Source organism: Balaenoptera musculus, chromosome 7 (genome assembly GCF_009873245.2).
Source record: "Balaenoptera musculus isolate JJ_BM4_2016_0621 chromosome 7, mBalMus1.pri.v3, whole genome shotgun sequence".
NCBI classification, from domain to species: Eukaryota; Metazoa; Chordata; class Mammalia; order Artiodactyla; family Balaenopteridae; genus Balaenoptera; species Balaenoptera musculus.
The window spans coordinates 53,791,510-53,816,422 of record NC_045791.1 but is presented as its reverse complement, the minus strand read 5'-3'; the positions used below and the strand labels follow the sequence as shown (position 1 = coordinate 53,816,422).

Below are 24,913 nucleotides of genomic sequence, written 5' to 3'. Positions count from 1 at the left end.
CACTTGTGTTTTTAACCAATCAAGCTATAGATCAGAGGTTCCAACTACCCTCTCCTCAGGTTCGATTAGTTAGCTAGAGGAACTCACAGAACTCAGGGAAACACTTACTTACATTTACCAGTTTATTAAAGAATATGATAAAGGATATAGATGAACAGCCAGATGAACAGATACATAGGGTGAGGTCTGGAAGATCCCGAGTACAGAACCTTCTGTCCCTATGGAGTTGGGGTGTGTCATGCTCCCGGGTGTGGATGTGTTCACCAACTTGGAAGCTCTTTGAACCCCCTACTATTGGGATTTTATGGAGGCTTCCTAACATAGCCATGATCAATTATTAAATCCATTTCCAGCCCCTCTCCCCTCCCTGGAGGATGGAGTGGGTAGGGCTGAAAATTCTAAGCTTCTAATCATGGCTTGGTCTTTCTGGTGACCAGACCCCATCCAGGAGCCATCCAGGAGCCCACCCAGAGTTGCGTCAGTAGAACAAAAGACGCTCTTAGTACTTTGATCACTTAGAAATTTACAAGTGTTTCAAGAGCCCTGCATCAGGAACAGGATCAGAGACAAACATTAGGACAACAGATGCTCCTGGTGTTTTTATCACTTAGGAAATGACAAGAGTTTCAGGAGCTCAGTGCCAGGAACAGGGGACAGAAATCAATATATATATATATTATTTTTTTTTCTATTATCTTACAGGTATTTTCTCAAAATAAGGCCTTATAACCAAACAAAAGGTCACTACCACACGTATTCAGCCTCTGTCCTCATCACAGGCACTACCTGACCCATGTTCTCTAAAATACCTCAACCACCTATTTAGTAAAGCATGGATTACACTGATTTAAATTCATACTAGATGGTCTCTCAGCTCATTCAAGGTCTTTGATCATATTTGACTTCTGCAGAAACCTGCCTACCCTCCCTAAAACACCACCACCCCTCAATTTTTTCCCCTGTTCTCTACTTTGTTTTCCTTCATTAGTCTTATCACTATCTGACACTGTAATATAGATGTGTCTGTTCCCTGACTCCATCACTCCATATCCTCTTACCTTTGGCCTCATAGCCTTTTTACCACCTAACTTTTCCTGTTTTGTTCACCACTGTATTCCTTATCACCTGGAACAGTAACCAGCATACAGTAGGTACTCAACAAACAGTTTTTTGAAGGACTGACTGAATTAATTAATGTCTTCCCAACTAATATGTAAATTCATGAGGTCAGGATCCATGTCAGTTTTTCTTAATAACCTATCCCCAGCAAAAATGTCTGGCACATGGAAAGTGGAGAGTAAAATCTCTGAATGAATGAATGAACAGTAGGAAAGGAGAGGACTAAGATCATATCCTTTTCTTACAGCACATTTGGGTTGAGGAAGGAGGAAAGGAGTGTGACACAGGGAGAAAGAGAAAGGTGGAGGAGTGACAAAAGTAGTGGCAAGGGATCCGAGAGATAGAACTTTCTTATATCTCAGGTTTGTTTAAAGAGTTTATAAAGAAAACATGTAAGATTTAAGAACTCAACTTTTTCTGTAACATGTTCAATAAGTAGCCAATCAATAAGTAGAAGAATAAGGCTGTCAGAGCCTGAACACCAGGCAAGACATTAATGCCTTCATCTGAGGTTTGAACAGAATTGAAATATCATATACAATATCAAGAATCAAATTATCAAGTTCCAAGCGATGTCTACTTCCCATCAAAGGTCTTTTCTATTTGTTTTCAACATCTCTAACAATTAAGCCTTTTCTAAGGGCCTTTAAAAAGTACTTCCCCATTTAATTAAATAAGAGAGGTTCTTGAACTTTCAACCAATTTATAAGTGATAATCCTATTGAGCAAGTCATTCTATTTAATATGCTTACATCTTACAATTTTATTCCATAAAAGGGTTTTCAGAAAATTATATTACTCATTTTAAGAATGCTTCAGTATAATTAACACATGTTCCTTAGTTTCTATGGCAACAATTATAGGGGCCAGGCTCTTGTCCACCATTTGTATGTTAGAGAGGCACCAACATTCCTCCTTGAGAATACACCCTTGCCTCCACAATTTCACAGAGAAGAGCTGGACCACCATTAAGACATATAGTCTTGTTTGGCTATCAAATGAGGAAGTCATTTTCCTCCATGTTTGGCTAAGTTCAAAGTCATATAACTCTTCATCTACCCAACAATACAGAACAGTAGCACTACAGGTATCTATTGAAAAATATTACTTCAAGTCATTGCTACCCAATTTTATTATCAGCAGCTTAGATGTGAAAAAACAGAATTTATGGAAAATTTTCTGAAAGAGAAGTAATCCATCTGTTTCTAAAACAGCCTAAAATCTATCTCAGGATTAAATTAAACAATGAAAAATCTGTATATTATATTGGCCCCCAGGAGAAATACTCTCTTTCAATGTCCCTTTGGCATTATGCTGTCAAGATATATTGAGAGCCCTATGAAACCCATTGCTGAATTCACTGTTGGGATATTGTGGAGGATATTGTTCATCATGCTGCACAGTATCTTCTCCATGAGGTTGAAGAAGTCAACAGGTCCCAGTATCATCCTATTTAATATGCTAACTTAGCATATTAATAGCTTGATTAATTGTTCTTCTCTGGCAGAAATAACTTTTGTTTGTAAATACTGAATAATGAAATAACAGTGCTTCCTTTTTTGAGCTGACCATGAGAAATCATAGCTTTAATGCTCATGTTAGAAAAGAAGAAAAGTTTAAAATTAATTATCTAAGTTTCCTTTTTACGAAGCCAGAAAAAGAGAGCAAGTTAAACCCAAAGCTAGTAGGAAAAATGGGGTAAAAAGCAGAAATCATTGAATTTCTCAAACAATAGAGAAAATCAACTAAAAATTGGTTCTTTTAAAAGATTAACAAATTGAGAAGCTCCTAGCAAGCCCAGTCAAGAAAAAAGAGAGCAGACAAAAATTACTAATATGAGATATGAAGGAGGAAACATCACTATATATCCTAAGGACATTAAAAGGATAATAAGAGAATACTAGGGACAATTCTATGCCAATAAATTTGATAACTTAGATGAAATGGACAAACTCCTTGAAACAACTTATTAGAACTGACACAGAAGAAACAGAAAACCTGAGTAGTCTTCCATGTATTAAAGAGATTGAATTTGTCACCAAAAAACTTCCCACAAAGACTACTCCTGGTCAGAAGATATCTATAAAACATTATAAGAGGAAATAACACCAATATTATACCACTCTTTTAAAAATAGGGGAAATAGAGAAAAAAGAAATGTTTCCTGGTTCAAGGAAGTCCATTCTCATCCCTTGTGTTCACCTTTGTCCTGGCAATCCTAGCCAAGGCAGTAAAGCAAGAAAAATATATAATACAAGACATAAAGATCAGAAAGAATAAGTAAAACTGCCAGTATTCACAGACAATAAGATTGTCTAGATAAAAAATCCTGAGGAATCTACAAAACAACTACTAAAACTGAATAACTTGGGCTTCCCTGGTGATGCAGTGGTTGAGAATCTGTCTGCCAATGCAGGGGACACAGGTTCAAGCCCTGGTCTGGGAGGATCCCACATGCCGCGGAGCAACTGGGCCCGTGAGCCACAACCACTGAGCCTGTGTGTCTGGAGCCTGTGCTCCACAACAAGAGAGGCCGCGACAGTGAGAGACCCGCGCACTGCAATGAAGAGGGGCCCCCTCTCGGCCCAACTAGAGAAAGCCCTAGCACAGAAACGAAGACCCAACACAGCCAAATAAATAAATAAATAAATAAATAAATAACTGAATAACTTTTCCAAAGTTACACCATTAATAAAATCAAAACTGGAATTTGAACCAAAACGGTCTGGCTCCCAAACTCTTAACGCCTACACTATGCTTTCTACTTAGAGAAGAGCATGCAGCTACACTTGTATTAGCCCACAAATCTCAACACAGCCCCTACAGTATGTATTTGTAGTCTCATTTGATGCTTTGGAAACAGAGGTTCAGAAAGATTAATAACTTCACCAAGATCACATGGCCAAAGGGTTGGAAGTGGCAGAATTTGAATCCAGGTCTGGCAGATGCTACAACAAAGTTGATTTGAAAATATCATGCTTTCCAGATTGGATAAGGAAACAATGAAAAGATCCAGATCCAGATGATAAGGCCCTAAAACAAAGCAGTAGAATACAAAGGCCAAGAGAAGAACTGGTGACTGGTTAGGTACAACAAAGGACATAGGAAAGGGAAGACAAAGGTGATGCATAGTTTTGAGAATGACAGTGGTAGTGTCATTAATAAAACAGGAAAGTAAGGAGGAGGAACTAATGGAAGAGGAAGTTAAGGAAGATGAAGTCAGTTTTAGACAAGCTGAATATCAACTTGTTAGGTTAAGGATAGTTTTGACAGCAAATGATAGAAAACCTAACAAAGTGTGGTTTCTAGAAACAGGGTGTGTTTTTCTTGACAACAAAAAAGCTGAAGGTAGGCAACTATTGATCTATTCAGAAGCTGAACAAAGTCAGAACTGGAGTCTGTATTTCTCCTGGCCCTTCCTTCTGGGATTACAGTATGGTTGCCATAGGCCCAGGCTTTAGGTAGTAATTCCACGCAGAAGGAAGAGAACAAAGGAGTGTCAAATACATCTGTATCTTTCATCAGTAAGGCAAAAACTATCCTAGAAGCCTCTAGCAGACTTTTGCTGTGTCTTATTGGCCAGAAGTGTATCACGTGGGTACCTAGCCTCTAGGGAGGCTGGGAAGATAAGTATTTTGTTTTTCTTACCTCTCTAGCAAAGGCAGATGAAGGAAAACAATGTCTGCCCCAAATATTAATGGAATATTTGATGTGGGAATATCCAACGGACAGACAAAAATGCATCTGGTCTAGAAGATAAACCAAGGATACTGAGTGTAAGTAATCTGCTCAGCTAAAGCACAGGAAATGGATTGGTGCTCCAAGCAAGAATGTGCACAAAGAGAAAAGAGGGTAGTAATAGAGCTTTGTTTTTCTGTTCACGCAGGAGAAGCAAGCAATGCACATGGATGCAGCTGAGTAAACATGGTACCCCGGTGCCTCCACTCCAGCCAGTCAGATTGTTTGCTTTCCTATGTTTGGCTGGGTCTTTCCCTGTCATCCTCCCCACCCAATTAGTTCCAGCCTCTTTCTCTTCCCTCAGTCTCTCAGTATTCCCAAGACGGTCTCTCCTCTCCCATTCCCTCAACTGTGAACTGAAGGTACTAGAGGGAAAATTCACTCTTCGTTGCCACTGTTCAAGTGCATAAAAATGGATCTAAATCTGACTAAAGAAAGACTAGCTACCTTGGGGTTGGGGAGGTGGAACAAGATAAGAAGGGCTATGGAAGGGCTATGAAATCTTATAAACTCATAGGAAATTCAAACTAAAAGGGATCTTCCAATCCTGCCCTCATTGGAGGAGACTGAAGTCCATTTTGGGGAACCCAAACTAAGACAGTGAGGCAGAATTTGCTTTGCTGAGCACCACTCTTCCTCTGATGACTCTTCTGGGTCCCAGGCTGTGTCCAGGAAACTAGGCTGCAGGATCAAGAGTGTGACGGACCAAGTACCTTTCTCTCAGGCCCATTGCTCTGCGAGCACACCATCCCCCATGTGCCTCTCATCTGAGGGAGTCCAGCTCTGGCTGAACCTTTCCTTTCCTAAAACCCTAGAAGGACAGGTAGAACCCACACCACAGAATTTAACCCTGGTTACATATTAGGGTGTGTTGTCCTCCAATTGTTCCACACATATGTCGTGCTCCCATGTTTTGGAGCTACAATGAGATGTCCCTCAAGAAGTTGTAGATAAGATAGTGGCCCAGTATTAAAGTTTAAAAACAGTATATTGCTAACATCACAAAAAGAAATCACTTGACATTCTGTAACTCATAATGCAAGTAACACTTCTGAGAAGGATTGTTGCCAAAAAATCATATCTAAATCAAATCAAGCTCTAGATCTAAATACCAATTTACAGGAAATACAGGGGACAGGGATTTCCCTGGTGGCACAGTGGTTAAGAATCTGCCTACCAATGCAGGGGACACGGGTTCGAGCCCTGGTCCAGGAAGATCCCACATGCTGCGGAGCAACTAAGCGCATGGGCCGCAACTACTGAGCCTGTGTTCTAGAGCCTGTGAGCTACAACTACTGAGCCCACGTGCCACAACTACTGAAGCCCGTGCACCTAGAGCCCGTGCTCCACAACAAGAGAAGCCACCACAATAAGAAGCTCGGGCACTGCAACAAAGAGTAGCCCCTGCTCACTGCAACTAGAGAAAGCCCGCACCCAGCAATGAAGACCCAACGCAGCCAAAAATAAAAATAAATTAAGAAATTAATTTTTAAAAAAGGAAATACAGGGGACAAAGGGACATATTAAAAGACACTAAAATTCAGACGGTAAAAGTATACCTGTTTTGGGACTTCTCTGGTAGCACAGTGTTTTAAGAATCCACCTGCCAATGCAGGGGACACGGGTTCAATCCCTGGTCAGGGAAGATCCCACATGTCACGGAGCAACTGAGCCTGTGTGCCACAAGTATTGAGCCTGAGCTCTAGAGCCTGAGAGCCACAACTACTGAGCCTGTGTGCCACAGCTACTGAAGCCTGCGCACCTAGAGCCCGTGCTCCGCAACAAGAGAAGCCACCGCAATGAGAAGCCCGTGCACCGCAACGAGGAGTAGCCCCCGCTCGCCACAACTACAGAAAGCCCGCACAGCAACAAAGACCCAACGCAACCAAAAAAACAAAAAGCCTGTTTCTTCAACAAATTTATTACAAGGAAGAAAAAGAGAGAGCTAGAGGGAGAATCCAGAGATTAAAAAAAGACCTAGAGATATATCAACCAAATACAACTTATTTGGATCCTAATACAAACAGACTGCAAAAAAAAAAAAGAAAAGGTTATGAGATAAATGGGGAAATTTGAACTCTGGATATTTGATTATATTAGGGAATTAATGTCAAATTTTTAAAATGTATGACAATGGTATTTTTTTATTGAGTCCTAGCTTTTAGAGATATATATGGAAATATTTATAGATAAAATAATACTAAAAGGGACTTGCAACAAAATAATCCTGGGAGTGGTGGGGGACCAGTGGGGGTAGGAATAAAACAAGATTGGATGTGAGCTGATGACTCTTGGAGGGGGAGGGGGTGGGACAAGAGAATTATTATACTCTTCTCTCTTCTTTTTGTGTATTTTGAAATTTTCCATAATAAACTTTTAGAAATAAAAATTAGAATAGAGCTATGCCATGTCGTTTTTTAAAAAGTATGCACATCAGCCAAGAAAACGGACAAGGAACAGCAGAGGCAGATGCTGGTGCCCACTCAAGCCCTTTCCAAGGCAAAGGGGGCCAGTGCGAGGACTTGCCCTCATGGTGGCAGACGCTACTCCATCCTTGAGGAGGATGCCTCTGGCCATCTCACCCTGATCCCATAAGCACTTTCTACGATCAGGGAGCTGCACTGAAGCTGGAGATAAAACGATGACTACAATACAACACAGCAATACATCAAGTGACACACAAAAAGGAGTCAATAGGCAATTGCGATGAAGTCTGACTTGTGCTATTACATTGTTGGACAAAGCGTGCTATGAGAGCACATAGAATGGTCCTCTAACTGGAAGAGGTGACGGCCAAACTGTCCTGAAGGATTCCCTGAATTATCTTCTGATTACAATTCAGTTCCCAGGCTCTGTTGCACTAGGAAGAGAATGAGCTGGCCAGAAGTTATAAGTGTCCTGATCTCCTGGCAGCTTTGCTTCTCGTTGTAAATGCCTTGGCCTTCTAATAACAATTTGATTTCCATACAGCTTGCCCAGAGAAGGAATACATTAGCCAAAGGATGTCAGTATCCACTTCTCTGATGTTATTTTCAAACTAATGAACTGTCTTTCTGGTTTTTACAGGCTCTGAGAGTTTGGTGCCTATGTATCTGTCCCTGAAAAAATGTATTAATTCTTGATGTGCTGACAAGTCAGCATTCCAAGATTGTAAGACCAGCCCTGAACCCTGGGTAATGTCAGCCCTTGGGACCTGCCTGGGTAGACATCAGCCTTCCCCAGTGATAGCCTTCTACTCTGCGTGCTTCTTTGATCTTCTATATTCCTCAAGGCTGGGACCATGTCTGACGCTTCTTTGATATCTGAGTCATCCTCTTTCACCATGTCTGCTATGAAGCATTCTGGTTTTTAACAAATCTGTTCCTTGATTTCTTTCACTCTCATTCAACCCAATCAAAAATAGCTAACTCAGTTTCTATTTGGGGATCAAGTCAGATGCAAAGACACTATGTAAGGGGCATTTTTAGAAACATTAAAAAGTTTTAAATTCCTCAGCTGTTTTTAAAGATGACAACTTTTCTACACATCCATATCATGTTAACTTCATTTTCTGCTCGGGTCTGTGATCACCAGTGGTCCCCAAACAACCCAATCAGCCAAGGACCTCCCTTGACACTATACTTCTAACTGAAGAACAAGGAGCCAAACATTGTGAACTCCTTCCCAGACAAAGACAACTTTCATCTCCAGTGGTTTCTCTGTCAATGGCTTAGGTAGATTCTTTCACCTGTAAAAGGGGATGGCAAACTTTTTCTTCAAAGATCCACATAGTAAATACTTTAAACTCTGTGGGCCACACAGTCTCCTGCCATTGTAGTGTGAAAGCAGCTGTAGACAATACTTAAGCAGATGAACGTGGCTGTGTTCCAATAAAACTTTGCTTATGGACATTGACATTTGAATTTCATATAAATTTCATGGGTCACAAAAGATTAATCTTCTTGTGGTTTATTTCCAACCATTCAGAAATGTAAAAAACATTCTTAGCTCAGGAGACACACAGGCAGCGGCTGGATCTGGCCCACTGGCCATAGTTTGTCAGCTCCTGCTCCATAGTGATGAATACTGGCAACGATTCACTATATGTATTGTGAATATGAGTGGTCCCTTCATAACACTCCCTTACCAACCATGAGAATTATGACCTATAATGGTTCTTAAATTCACAAGTGGCAAAACTTAAAATCTTACGGAAAAAATATTTTCACTAATGTTAAAAAAAAATGGTCAACACGTTTTTTAAAAAGGCATTTTACATCCCAAATAGTGGGGTACTATGTAATACATTTCTAGTTACCATCCCTGCTCAGAAAAATATTGTAAGATCAATGAGGTAGTACTAAGCTTGTTTTGCTTTAACAATATTGTCTGTTGAGACTTTTTTCAATGTATTTTTATCCATCCGAATGTTCAATGTCTTTCTGATTTTATAATTAGTATTCGTACACTCTCACCTTCTGGGTCCCACCATAGTCCAAGAACTTGGATGCTTGATACATAAAAAGCTTTGGGTTTTCTTTCTTCAACCTAATCCACATATCTGCATATTTTTAACCCACCTCCCCACATGCAAGCTCATATAGCATTGCCTGTCTATGACAACTTCCTAGGCACACTTAACGAACATTTCTATGGGATTATTTTCCTTGTTTTTTTAAATTTGTTTCAATGTTCATTACATACTTCTTTACTCCTGCAGACTTTCTACTTTAACTCCCCTTTTTATTTTCAACCCCTCAGTTGCTCTTTTTCTAGTTGTCCATGCCATTTGCATGATGCAAATATCTAAACTACATTTCCCAGCCGTGGAAAAGGTCCCAGCATCATTTCCCCAAATAGGACATCAAGGATCACTGTACCATTTCCTCTTTGTTTATGTGTGTGCTTGAAAATGTCCATAATCAAGAGTTTTAGAAAAATAGAGTATATGTTCCTATGTTCTTGATTTGGTTACAAGAGGAATTTGTGGTTGAGAAGAAAGGAGCATATTTATATGCCACACCTGTGTGTCTTCGTTCACATTGCTCCCAGAATTCTCTGCCTGATAAAGTTCCCCTCGACCTCCACGGGCCAGGCAGGAACCTGTGGGAAGCATCCCTGGCAGAGCTGAAGACTCTCTCCTCTGCATTCCCAAAGCATCTCATACATCTCCATTAAAGCACTTATCGTTGCATTGTGGCTAGTTGTTTATGTAGCTGTGCCACCCCTACCCGCCCACCCCCTCAGTCAATAAGCAACGCTCATCTTTCTTTTCCTGCTTCCCCAGTGCCCAACACAGTGCCTGGAACAGAGCATCAAGACTGCATTCCTCAGAAATATCGAGGGCAGTGTCCCAAAAGGAACGACTTCAGGGGCCTTAGCCAGCCAACTTCCACCAGCACCCTTAATCTTCCTCCTCCCCTAAAAAGTTAACAATCTAAGTAAAAATGCAACTTCAAAACAAGTACCTCAAGGCCCTCTTACAATGAGACTGCCACGCCTAAACTCTCCTTCAAAGGAATTCTAGCACCGACACTGTGGAAAATGCAAGGTTCTCTTAAACCACAAAATAATATGCTCACATGGCACCTCACAGTTTTCAAATTACTTTCGCGATAATTTTTTTTCATTTGACCCACTAATCCTTGGTAAGACAGATAGTGTTATCCTCATTTTTCAGACACTCAAGGAAATACAAGTGACATGTCCAAGATCAGAGCTTGCGACTGGTGACAGCTCTGGGCCTAAACCCCTTAATTTATTGATCTGTCTACTCTCCTGAACTCCAAGAATGCTAGGTTCAGTATCTATGGAGGATTCCACCCCCGGAGGTTTCTCCCCATTATGAATTATAGTATTAGATTAGATTGTGGCACTATGTTCTAAAAATCCATTCCAAACAAAATCATTTGGGCAAATACACATTATGAAAAGAAATGTGTTAGTTACCTTGTGTTAGCTTGTGTTAGTACTGCTCTATGATTTTTGCTGTAAGTACTTACTGACTAAAGGGTTGCCTGTGAATTACTAACTGTTCAAAAAAATGGCATGCCGTGAATTTCTGCAAATAGAAATATGCAGTCTATTATCTGAAAAATTCACTCATGAGGATAGCATTACTATTTATAAGTACAAGAACTTGATTTTCTCTTCTTTGATAATTCATCTTTCCTAAACTATTAAATTTAGATTACTTATCACATTAGCAGTCTCTTCACTTATTCATGCTCTTAGTTCCTCTACATAATTCTGTATGAGGAATAACATCCTCATAATAACCATCACTTCAATTCTCTTACTATTTATTGCATGCAACTCTTCTAATATTAGCACTATCATCTTAGACGTAAACAGGGCACTGCCTGCCAAAAATCTTGCTACTGTGTGGTAATTGAAAGTAAAAATTACTTCTCAGATATATTAAGTTATTCAAATGAGCCACGTTTAGCTTTTCTCAAATTACTTAATTTTTTTCAACAAAGGCCTATAATAGTAAATTATGTAGAGCAGGTCACGCTTGAGATTTTCAAGTTTGATCTGGTTACGAATCTGCTAATTGTAAAAATTTCAATATGGCAGAGCGTAAAATATTTCACACAAATGCAAATAGAGATGTCATGCAGATAGCTGCAGGACATGAATCACTGCCCTGCTGCATCAGACTCGAAAATCAGAGGCAGTTCACTCTGCAAGATTTCTTACCCAGTTCTTAAAAGTTCAGATGCATCACCTTTTAATCAGGGTAATAAACTATAATTGCTAACATACTGTGTAATGTTTACTGCTAAACCCACAATCTGGACAAACAGAAAATTATGCTGTCAGAGCCTGGAAACAACTGCAGTCCGCTGTTACACACAGCACCCTCCTTAACACAGGGCTGTCGTCGGGAGTTACAACGCTTTATGGTTTTAATTTTTTAGAGTAAGGGTCTCTTCCCGAGAGGCAGGGTATTAAGACGAAAGCAGTCTCCCGCGTGACCTTCCTAACACAGACCTTGGGCAAGCGACTGCGAGGGCAGAAGCTGAGAATTTCAGAAGGCACTTGACAGCTCCACTGGGTCCTTCACACTTGGCTTTCAGGAACAACAAAAAAAGCACGTTACTCTGCACCTGCCTTTCCCCCCACCCTCCTTAAAACTTATTTACCCCTGAGGGTCTGAACAGCCGGAAGAAGGTAGGAATCTATTCTTCTGCCCTGTGATGCCAAGGAAAATAAACCCCGACGCGAGCGCGGAGCCGGGAGTCTCGGGGGGCGAGGAGACCGTGAAGGAGGGGCGGGGGGGGGGGAACTGGCGGGGCTGGGGCTCCCCCCACTGCGCCGCAATTTCTCCACGTGTGAAAATCTCGTGCACGGGGAGCCCCATGAGAGACCGGGATCTGCGTCCCCTGGTCCCGGGTGCGGACCCTCCGCTCCCTCCCGGCTCGGGGACCCTCCTCCCGCGGCCCCGGCGGGCGTCCCTGAGGCCGTCTCCGGGCAGGGGCAGCGCGCACAGCCCGGCCCGGCGGGGGCCCTTCCCCGGCTACCTTTTATCCAGGCAGGCGATCCACTCGGCGGAGGAGGAAGAATGGGCAGCGTGCGCAGCGACCATGATGGGCAGCGGCGCGCGGCGTCCCCCGGCTGCGGCGACCTCCCGCGCTCGCTCTGCCGCCGCCTCGCCTCCGCCTCGCCCGCCGCGCGGACCCGCTCCTCCCGGCCCGCCTCGCGCCCGGCGCGGCGACGACGCGCCAGCCCTCCCAGCGGCCTGCCGGGCGGGGGACCCGAGGGGCGGGACGCGGGGACCGCGCTGCACTGCGGCGCCCGGGGGTGGGGAGTCCCGCGGTCCCGCCCGCTGCGGGGAGGGGGCTGGGGGGCGACCCCGGGTGGCAGGCCACCTGCGACTGGTGGCTGCTGCGTCTCGGGGAGACCTGAGCCCTACCACTCACCTCGGGGCCTCTGAAGCGTGGAGGGGGGAAGGCGCCGCGGTTGGGGGTGGGGGGACGGGTGTCAGTGTCCATGTATTTTTCTTACGGCAAATGCCACTAAAATGGCTGCTGCCAATCCGTTTCCTTAGAAACCCATTAGTCTCCCTCTGCAGCTGTCAAAACCTGCTGGCGGTTTCTTGCTCACCTTTGCTGTTTCCCCTTTCCAAAGGGATGGAGAGGAGGGCTATCTTGGCTTGGGCTGGGGACGCCCACAGTGGTCTCTGAGTGTGGAATTAGTTTCCCCCTGAAGGGTGAGGGAGGGCCGGGATGGAACGGAGAGGCAGTGCAGGCATGGTTGGAAGCCCAGAGGGGAGGCCAGTGGACCAGAATGGTGACCAGTGGTGACTGAGGGGTTGACAGACCGAAGTCTCTGGCCTTGAACCTTGAACTTGCTTGGGCTCCCATCACCTGCTTGATCAAACACACACACACACACTTAAGAATGGGGAGTAGTGGGGCCACAGCAAAACTGAGGTTTGGATTGGGGGCCAAGATCCGACTGCACTTGGCGTGACCTGAATGGCTGGCTCCACATGCCCTTCTTTCCGTGGCTGGAGTGTGGAATGGGTGGGTGGTCACTCCACCGGTCCCTGGTAGATGTACAAAACAAATCATATGCCTAGAAGTTCAGTTACGTTCTGCCAAAAATCAAATTACACACCGATGGTTGCTTAGGAATTTGGGGACAAGTTAAATCTTTTAGACTACTACCAAGCAGTGTTTTGATGTTGATGGTCACTTGGGAACAGACAATGGGGAAAGAGACATAGCATTGCTAACCTCACTGTGTTTTTTTTCTCTCCTACCCTCCCCTCACTCCCCTGCTCAGAGGGTGTTCAAGGAGACTGGAGAGAATGAAACAGCAGGTGCATTCTGGCATCTTTTTATCCTAATAAAACTCCTCCAAAGAATCTGCCGTTTCCCTTCTGCCATAGCCAGGATCTGGTTTCAGACCTGCCGCCGTTCCCTCAGCAACACCTCCCTGCTCAGTGTTTGTCCCCCAGGTGACCTCCATCCTGTTGATTTCTACTGTGTTTAAGGTAAATAACATTTAAAATGCTATACTATACAAAGATCGCCAAAGGTATTTATGTTGCTTTTTTATGCTAGAGGTATGAAGAAGGAAATGAGTCTCCTATATTTATTAAGATTCATTTATAAAGGTATCAGAGAGCTCTTGAGAACATTTCAAGGTCACCAAATGCTTTCCCAAAAATGCCTTTGCTCAGAGAATGTTTATAGGTAAGGAGCTAGAGGTAATGACGGCATGACCCGTCATTACCGGAGGTTTGGAGTTGCCATAGTTTTTAGCTATGATACTAATAATAGTCGTCATTTATTGAACTTCTGCTGAGTGTCAGATGCTGTGCAGAGTTCTCTACATGTGTTATCTCATTTAATCTTCAGAACATTTTATGAAGCAGAGCCAGAAGGACAGATGTCCAGGGTTACTCCACAAGAAGAGACAAATATTTTTGAAAATGTAATGAACTAGAGAAAATTATGTTTATCAGTACTTCCGGGGAGAGTGTTGATTGGGTTGGAAGGAAGATGCCGATGACCTGCTTGGAGTGGGAGTGAGAGCCCAAGGCCTCTATCGTGCATTTTAAGGATTGTAGGTCTAATGAACTGCGAGGCTTTTGTTTTGCCCTGCGGGGACCCTGCCTTTCCTCCAAATAGAAATTAAAGTATTATTTAAAGAATATCCTTTCGAAGAAGCACCAAGAATCATTGCCTTCCCCAGAGCACACACACGCCCCTATCCAGCCCTGGATGTAGGTTCCAGTAACTCCAGTATACTCACTGGGACACTGAACCTCCAGAGAGGTCCATGCCCTCAGCTGCTGGAGTGGGGGACCCTGAACCAGATTCGGGTCTGTCTGATTCCAAAGCCCTTGCACTGAGTGATGGTGTCACTGGTTGTCTATAATATGAGGGTAAAAGGCATGTCAGAAATGACTGCCCACGTGATAAGAGTAAAATGGTTATAAATTGGTTTTTTATCATAATTTTTAAAATAATAAACCTGTCCAGTAGGGGAAAGGAAGAAAGAACATGTACTGATCTTTAGGGGGAAAATAAATAAAAGTGTAGAATAAAAAGTATATATTACCGATAATTCCACCACCTAGAGATAATGCTGCTAATATTTTAGCACATTTCATTCTATATTTTCTATTTTTAAAAGATACAGTCACAAATACACCCATAAACACATGCATATATCTTGCTGCTTACATTCAATTATGTATATATGTGTATAGATACATGTATTCATACAGACTTGAAAGCATTAATATTTTATAGGCTACTTTTTCTACTTGGAATGGAAAAATGCTTTGTGTGTTTAAATGAAATCCTCATTAAAAATTTTTACTGGCTACAAAATATTCCAACGTATGGATATAATTTACCTAAACTTTTTAAAAAATTGACATATAATTGACATATAATATTATATTAGTTTCAGGTATACAACATAATGATTCAATATTTGTATTCACTGCAAAATGATCACCACAGTATCTAGTTAACATCCATCACCACTCAGCTAGTTTTTTTTCTTGTGATGAGAACTTTTAAGATCTACTCTCTTAGTAACTTTCAAATGTACAATATAGTGTAATTAACTATAGTAAACTTTCTTTTGAGGCCTATTATTTTGATTGGCAAAAACGTTTCTGCTTAATCTCCTTCCTATAGCTTTGCTCTGGGAGACAGCTAAACATCTCCACTGATGATCTCCAATGAGATGAGGACCAAAAATCACAAGACCCAAGTGGGTTAATGCTAATTATTACTAGTTGTAGAACCTTGAATGGGTTTCTTAATGTTAGAGTTCCATTTTGTTCATCTGAGCAGAGGTTCAAAGTTAGGAATTTGAGGACAGACGGCTGAGTTCAAATTCCAGCTTCATCTTCTACTAAGTGTTTGACCTTAAATGAATTGCTTAGCCTAAGACCCTGTTTCATCACCTGTAAAGTGGATAAATTAATGGTATTATACATGAATATGATGCTTACAGGACATTTAGCATAAGTGCCAACCACATGGTATGTGCTCAATAACTCTTAGCTGTTATTGTTGTTATTATTCTCTGTACAATGAAGATAAACAGTATCTGCCCTCTGCATTTCAGAGGGACCTGGTGACAATCATTTGAGAACACTTATACTAAAGGGCCGTGACATTTGTAAATTGCAAGTTTTGACTGTGTAGGATACAAGGGAAACAGAGAAACAGTAAAGATTTCCAAGGACTTTCTCAAAACCTCCTCATTCAGTCTATGCCTAGCTCTGTCATTCTTCATAGGACAGCTACAGGTACATACCACTGGAGAGTTATTGCAATAGGTAGATGAACAGCGCAGTAACAGAAGTAGGATAGGGCCCTACATTTTTCCATTCTGAGAATTCTACTGAAGATTGGGCATTCACTCATATCCAGTGTAAGGGGAGGATCTGATTCACCTGATTCATCTGATTCACCTGATTCACATGAGGTTTTAGGCACCTCATGGAAGGTGGGTTATTAAAACACATGCATCACTCCTGCTGGTGCTATAACCTATTCATTGAAGAAGCAGTACTTCCTGGGTGAAGTTATAACAGCAATTTTAATGTTTTCTCTCACTGTCCCTTTAAACTTGCTCAGTGAGGGTAATTCTACCCCTGCCACTGGATATAGCTTTTTTGGTCACTTATAGGTAATAGAAAGCATTAGTCTTTCTGTTAGAATGTCCAAACCAATATATTACTAAATACTTCAATCTTTATTCAAAGATAAGAATTCTCTCTTCCTCCACCATCTAGAGCTGGTCACAGGCAGGTGTCCAGCTTTTAGGAAAGAGGAGGTGGTCAGCTTCTCCTTTCCTTGCTCATCTCTGCCCCTACTTGATACCTGCTGGTTTTTACCCTTCCAGAAACAGAGGAGAAAGGAAGGGAGGAGAAAAAAGGAGGGCGGGAACAGTTACTCGGCTGGAACAGTTGTAAGATGGCATCATATTTTCTGGGCCTGGCAAAGGTGTCTTTTAGGTGCTTTCCTGTATTCTTGGGCAGCCTCCCTGCTGACCCTTTCAACATGAGCAGGTGTTGCTCGTTTGGTACCAGCTCCCTATTCAGACCTGGCTTTCCCGAGGGCCTCTCCGAACCACCTCCCTCTGTAGGAGGGTCCCAAGTTATCCTCCACTCACATCCCAGGAGTCTTCTTGAGCAGGGCTCAAAGGGGCTGCAGAACGGTTCTCTCCTGTGTGGCCCACAGCTGGTCCGTAGAAACACTTGTGCCTACTTTGCTCCAATAAACTGAGCGCAGATCAGTCCTAATGATAACACTTCTCACTCTTGCCAAAGAAGCTCACCAGTCCCTCTCTCCTGATCTTTAGATTTCCAGGGCTGGAGTCAAGTCAGACATCAGTCCCCTGTCCCCCCCGCAACTGTAGGGAACTGTTCTCTGGGTGGTCCATTGAAGCCCTGCCTTCCCTACCCTTGGTGGTGGGAATCACAGCACAGCTCTCACCAAGAAAATACTCCTCATGGAATCCTCCCTCTGTTCCTACTTCCTAGACACTTTTATTTACTCCTTTGGGTGAGGTGTTTTAGACTCATGAAACTGGTCTTCAGTATTTTGATTGAAAGTCTGCGTCTTGCCACCTTACTTTGGAATTTCGTATCTGTTCCATTTTGGTGCCTCAGGTGAAATTTGAATTTAGCATCTGTGACAAGCCAGTGAAAACTGAATCAAGTCAAGTTCCTTTTCCATACCTTTGACATTAATGCCTGCTCAACCAAGACAACTGCCTTTTCCAGGCAGGGCCATCCACCTGGGAGTTGTAAGAAATACCACATTCATTAGGAAAGTACTGCTCACTGGTCCCCTGAGCTTTCCGAAGAAGAAATGCGTAACTTAAGATATCTGATCAGTAAAGCCCCAGTTTGTGGGTTATAATAAAAAGCTTTGTGGTTTTCATTTAAAACTTTGAAGATTTGTCAATTTGGGGGGAGTATATTTGGATTAAAATCTTAAAACAGTAATAAGCGGGGATACGAAAGTGACAAAAATTTTGTTTACAGTAACATAAATATTATTTTAAAAAAATTTTATCCATAAGGCAAAGTCACAAATGACCCATAATATTTACATTAGTAAATTATGTATTACTACATTTCTTTGTGAGTTTTGGGGGCACTGGAATTAGAGCAAACAATAAAATATTATGAAATCAAGAAAAAAATAGGTTTGGGATTATCTAGCGACTGCCTTCCAATTTCCAGATTCATAAAGGATTAATGTAAAAGTTTAAGTCAGCAGTGTTTATACTCCCTGTAAAGAGTCTATATGTGGTTATAGGCCCTTGTTTCGCAGAAAGATGAAGTGTACAGTCAAGAGGCATATAGTTAAAAAGAACCGTCTGTCCCCAAAATTATTCAGTTAAAATTTGTGACTTAGTTATGGAAGCAAGTCCTAAAAGAAGAAAACTCTTTTGCTCCAGAAGTAAAATTGTATTCTAGAGAAACATGCTGACTTCTATATAGAAAACTGATATTATTGTGTTAGTTCATTTAATATAAGAACTCCCTGCGTAGAGGGAGTGAGCTGTGAAAAAGCATGAATGCTCCAACTGGCCACCTTTCCAGAAGAACCTATTCCTCTGGAACCAAGACTGGTGAAAATCATTGACATGCAGATCACTCAGATGCGAACTAGGCATAAAAACTAACCAGGTGCAATACTCCACCTGTGCCAAAGGAAGGCCTCTCTACATGTGAAAGTGTTCTGTACGCCACTTCCTCAAGATGAGTGGTAAAGAGGCAGTAATGGACTTGGGTAAATAATTTAGGGTGAGGAAAATGTCACCATATCACCGCATTCATCTTAGGCCTATTTTCTAGTGGAATATATTTATTTTGGTGAATTAACAAGCTTCTATTGCTTTTTGATATTGTGTGAGAGAAGCGTAGTACATTATTCAACTGAGAAAATCTCTACCTGTGTTATTATACACATTTTTCATGTTAATAGAGAAAATTACCATAAAAACAATTTTGAATGAATTGCAGTCACCTAGCTTTTGTTACAATTTCTTTTTCATCTGTAATCCAGTATGGGCTCCTACATATTTCAAAACCAGATTACTGTATATAGTGGATTCCATGGAGAAAATAAGAACAGAAAAGAGAGAATGTGACTAAAAATCTTATTGGTTGTATAAAACCAAGAGCACGCCGGAACTTGACGGAAATAAAACAGAATTGTCATTTAAAGCAAGATATATGTCAGATCTTGACTGGGCAATGACCTGGTGATGAGTTGAGCTCTTTTGCTTAGGTGGCACCAATATTCATGTAAAAGACATGGTAGTGTTGCACAACTAAAGATTAAAAGCGTAGTTGGTTCCAGAAGCAGAAAATAACTCAGAAGACTTAGGAAGAGGTCAAGAAGCAAAGACAGGGTTCTTTACCCACTGTGACCTGCAGGGCAAGGGCACCACACACCTTCTGCCCTCCACGTTCACTTGAGGGAGATTCCAGTCCTGTCAGCTCTCCCTGCCTGATGACCTAGAGGCCCTGATTCCTGCAGCTCTTCACCTTGTCCAGGAGCTGCACAGTTTAAACCCTGGAAATGAAGCCTTCCTTTCAGGTGAACCTAGGCCCTGACCTACTCATGACAGGCCTGTCTGTGTCTAAGATAACCCCACTGGCACCCACTCAGCTACCCCCCAACCGACTGGAGAGACAGGGCCTTTTTCATTTTTTACACCCATCAATTCACCTAGTCGTTCAATTCAATAAATATGTACTGAGTTCCTGCCATGTGCCAGGCACTGTGCTAGGCACCGAGGGAAGAGCAGAGAACAGACAAATTTCCTGCTTTCACGATCCCTGTTGCAGTGGGTAAAATGAGAGAGAAGCAAATAAGCACATAAATATATCCCATGACCAGTGGGGATAAATGCTATGAAGAGCAATTAAGTAAAATAAAGGAATACATAGATGGAGAGGGGACTTCTATTTGGTATAAGGTAGTCAGAGAAGACCTCCCTGGTAAGGTGACTTTTTCTTGGCTTTTTTGTTTTTCTAATTAATTTTATTGGAGTATAGTTGCTTTACAATGTTGTGTTAGTTTCTACTGTACAGCAAAATGAATCAGCTATACATATACATATATCCCCTCCCTTTTGGACTTCCTTCCCATTCAGGTCGCCACGGTGCATTAAGTAGAGTTCCCTGTGCTATACAGTATGTTCTCATTAGTTATCTATTTTATACATAGTATCAATAGTGTATACGTATCAATCCCAGTCTCCCAATAAGGTGACTTTCGAGCAGAGCGTGGGACCCGTCTACACACCGCCTGTCTCATCTTCAGCCACTTGCTTCTCCTCAGCTGCCACAGCAGCTAACCCACCCCGTGTTTCCCCACACCCCATGGTTTCCCTGCCTAAGGCTCACCAGCCACAGGCCTAGAATATCTGGCTTCTCTCACCGAACTCAGCTGAAAAGCCGAACTGCAGGGCCTTGTTTCCTGAGCAACTGCCAGTGGGGCTGATTGATGCGATCCAGATATGCAGAGGCTTAATTCCCCCTGAATGAACTTTGACCAGTGGGAGACAGGAGATTGGAGGATACCAGGCAGATAAAACCTCTCCCTTGCTCCCTCTGATGGACTGTTTGGGTGCACGGTTTCTCCATACAGCCTGACTGAAGTCAATCTGTGTGACCAAGCCTGTGTGCTTATTGAGTGCTATGGGTTGGATCGTGTTCCCCAGAAAGATATGGTGAAGTCTTAACCCCTGCAAATGTGACCTTATTTGGAAATAGGGTTTTGCAGATGTAATCAAGTTAAGATGAGGTTATGAGGGTGGTTCCTACTCCAATGCAACTGATGTCTTTGTAAGAAGAAGAAAAGACAGAGATACCCAGAGAGAATACGGCCATGTGACAATGGAGGTAGACATTGGAATGACGCATGTACAAGCCAGGGACACCAAGGATTGCCAGCAAACCCCAGAAGCTAGAAGAGGCAAGCAAAGGTCTCCCTTACAGGTTTCAGATGGCAGGTGGCCCTGCCAACATTCTTGATTTTGGACTACTAGCCTCCAGAACTGAGAGACAATACATTTCTGCTGTTTTAAGGAATCCAGTTTGTGGCACTTTGTTACAGCAGCTGTAGGAAGCTAATATACTGAGTGACCAGCTGTGTTGGATTGTACCTCCTAAATACAGCCCTAACAGTCCTTGCCTGAGACTCTGTTTTCCAGAGAAACATGACTATGACGACCAGGGACCTGAATAAATGAAGGATGATATTTGAGGGGTTATTTGAGGACAGAGATTACAGACAGAGGGAAAACTTGCTGCAAAGCCCCTGAGGTGCCAGCATGCTTGATTAGAGGAAGAGGAAGGAAGCTAGCAGATCTGGGGAGTGAATAAGGGGAAGAGTGTCAAGAGATGAACTCAAAGAGGGAGCCGAAGACACCATCCCTAGGGCCTTAGAGGCCACAGAAAGGACTTTAGGTTTTTTTTTTTTTTAACAATATGTAACTGAGCTGTAATTTACATCGAGTAGTAAAATGAACTAATCCTAAGGGTATGCTTTTATGAAATTTTTTAACATATTGCTATGGTCTGTATGTGTCTCCCCCCAAAATTCATGGGTTAAAACATAATCCCCAAGGTGATGGTATTAGGAGGTATTGCCTTTGGGGGGTGATTAAGTCATGAGGGCAGATATTTCATGATTTGGGCCTTTCTAAAAGAGGTCCAAAACAGCTCCCCCTTGCCACCTTCTGCCATGTGAGGGTAACACCAAGAAGTCTGTGATCCAGAAGAGGACCCTCACCGTGCTGGTACTCGGATCTCAGACTTCCAGCCTCCAGAACTGTGAGAAATAAAGTCCAGGTATTTATAAGCTACCCAGTCTCTGGTGCTTTGTTATAGTAGCCCAGATGGGCTAAGACACATTTGTATAGCTTAGTGTGACCATCCAGATCAAACTGTGGAATATTTCTATCACCCCAGAAAATTCCCTCCTATCTGCCAGTCAGTACAACTTACCAATTCTGAAGTAATGACTGCTCTCATTTTTATCGCTATAGACTTGTTTTATCTGCTTTTGAATATTATATAAATGGGACCATATAGTATGTACTACTTTTGCTTGAAATAATGCTTTTGAGATTCACCCAAGTTGCTGTATATATACTTCACATATTTTTATTGCTGTATTTCATTGCCTGAGTATAACACAATTTGTTATACATTCTCCTGCTGATGAATATTTGGGTTATTTGCAGTTTAGGTCTATAATGAATGAAGCTGCTAAGGACATTTATGTACTCTTTTTTTGGATGTATCCAGTAATTTCTCTTGGTATATACCTCAGCGTGTACTTTCTGGGTCAATAGGGGTAGGTTTATGTTAACTTTACTAGTTTTACGAAGTGATTGCACCATTTCACATCCCTGCCAGCAATGTGTGAGAGTCCCAGCTCCTCTGCATCCTCACCAACACTCAGATTGTCAGTCTTTTTCATTTTAGCCTTTCTGGTGTGTGTTTAATGGTATTTCATACTGGTTTTAGTATGCTTTTTCCTGACGACTAACGATGAGCTTCTTTACATCTACTCATTGATCACTTAGATATCTTCTTTCATGAAGTACTTATTCATGTCTTTTGTCCACATTTTGTGTCTCTGGTAAGGCCACATCTCATTTCCAAAATCTGTATCAGTTATCTATTGCAGCATAACAAATTACTCTAAAGCTTGACAGCCGAAACAACAAACATTTATTATCTCCTGACAATCTCTGAGGGTCAGGAACCTGACAGCAGCTCAGTTGGGTTCTGGCTCAGGGTCTCAGGTGGCCGATGGACTGTTGGCTGGGCTGTAGTCATCAGGCCAGGCTTGACTGGGGCCAGAGACTGCACTTCTAAGCTCACTCACTTGAGTTTTCATTGTGAGTATATGTATGATTTTTGTTAGGCTGGTGAAGTATTGAAAAGCTTAAAGACACCCTGTCACTCCCACTGACTTCTGGGTGCCCAGGATCTTAGGTTGAAAAAACTCATCTAAAGGAGTAGATAGTAGGAAACAGAGACCCAAGGTCCCACAATTAGTTGTGGGAGAGGGGGGCAAGGGAGGGGTGTTAACAATCTGAAAATACTCCAGCTCAAAGAAATGTAACTGTTTGAAATGGCTCACTTTTATTAAGCTCCCACTATCTCACTGGCAGTTTAAAAGAATCGGGGCAAAGTGTTTCTAGTCTTCCATAAATGGTCATTTGATCCAGCAATTTCCCCTGTGGAAATTTATACCAAAACTAAAATCCACAATATAGAAAAAGCTACATACAAAGATGCCCATTGAAACACTATTTATTAGAAATCTAAATTGTGGAACTGTCAAAGAAAATACATATTCCCTCAAAAGAATTCCCTCAAATGAATCATTAAAAGTAGTCATTATAAGTGTTTAAGTTATAATATTATAGGAAACGCTGAAGATATAATATTAAATGGAAAACTAGATGAAAATTATTATAATGTGATGACACGTATTTATGCACAGAGGAACAGATTGGAAAGGAAAAGTATAATCCCTGTGTTAGAAATGATAGGGTAATTCCCCCCACTTCCCAAGTTTTCTGCTTATTTTTATAATTTAAAACATCTAAAATTACCAATTGCCATCCCTACCTTAGATATTGAACTTGATGAAATAAAAACAAAACATAAATTACCTTATTTTTCTCAATTTATTTATTTTCCTCAACTTTTTAATTTGAAAATTTTCAAACCTACAGAAAAGTTGGGATACTAGAACCATAAATTCCTGTATATTCCTCACCTGGATTTACCAACTGTTGCCACATTTGTTTGGTCTCTCCTTCTATAATACACACACATTTCTTTTAACCATTTGAGAGTAAGTGGCCGACATTTTAACACCATGGTCTTAAATACTACCGCAAGCATCTTCTAAGAGCAAGGGCATTCTTCTACCTTCTCCTACAGTAATCACACTCAAGAAATTTGACATTGATATATCCTATTATCTAATATAAAGTTTATATTCAAATTTCCCCAATAGACCAAAATATCATTTTTGTCTTTTGCTTGTTTGCTTCTGTTTTAGGCAAGATTCAAACAAAGATCACACGTTGCATTTAGTTGTTATGCATTTATCTGTAGTCTCTGGATCTAAAACCACCCCTCAACGGTGTTCTTTTTTTTTTTTTAATTCTTTCATGACATTGGCTTTTTAAAAGACTCTGAGCCAGTTATTTTGCAGACTATCCTTCAATTTAGATGTGTCCGACTCTTCCCTCATGATTAGAAACGACCTGAACTTCTTGGCTAATTCATCGATATTATTGTGTGTGGAGAGATTTTACTCTTTCTTACGTCCTGTGAAAATAGAAAATCTTTAATGTGTTTGTTAGAAAGATTAAGCTGAGATTTTGTTTGGGTGAAGTATTAGTTGGACTTGGGTATGTGTATCTGAACTTCATCATCTTGTCATCTAGAAAATAGTAACTAAGAACAAGTAGTTTAAGAAATCTAAGCACTTGAGAGCCACTATAAGTAAACTCTAATTCCCACAGCAGAAAGGAGGGGGTCTGTCTGCTTTTTAACCACCCATGGCTTATTTATAGCAAAGGAATGTTTCCTATTCTTATTTCCTTGTATTTGTCAGGTTGGTCTGTAAACCAAACAGGGAGTCAGTTGGTCATAGATTTAAAGATACCAGGTTGCAGCCTAGAGGATAAAATCATCTGCTTAGCCACTGTTCAGGGGAGTAACAGTATGTGTGCTTTCAAATTGTTTTACTAGAACTTTTGAGTCCTGAAAATACCTGACTTCTGAACTAAACAAGCAGAATCTAGGCAGAGGGAAATCTATATTTCATTTATAACTTGGCCTGTTACAGCTGCCAATAAATCACACCAATTCCTATAAATAAGAGCCATGGCAAAGATATTGCCTTCATGGTAAGTTCTTCTTACTTGAGACTTACGAATCTGGGGTGTATTGCTAGGAAAGGCCTACTGAATGCATCCAAGGCATTGGCTTAACCCCAGGGATGATGAAATTTTTTGAACCCATGCCATCACT

At 41.6% G+C, this 24,913-nt stretch overlaps 1 protein-coding gene across 4 annotated transcripts in view; it reads right to left on the bottom strand.

Annotated features, from left to right (window-relative positions):
- The window catches only part of RAPGEF4 (Rap guanine nucleotide exchange factor 4), a 308,154-nt gene extending 295,603 nt beyond the window's left edge, over window positions 1–12,551 (bottom strand). For 2 of the 4 annotated variants that reach the window (XM_036858163.1, XM_036858164.1), the window contains exon 1: window positions 12,363–12,548. In XM_036858163.1, coding sequence (XP_036714058.1) covers window positions 12,363–12,427 — 65 coding nt within the window. In that variant the 5' untranslated portion in view covers window positions 12,428–12,548. Of the gene's footprint in view, window positions 1–11,832; window positions 11,912–12,362 lie in introns of all 4 variants that reach the window. The other 2 variants (XM_036858165.1, XR_005020628.1) reach the window with 2 other exon arrangements.
- Between the last annotated feature and the right edge of the window lie 12,362 nt (window positions 12,552–24,913).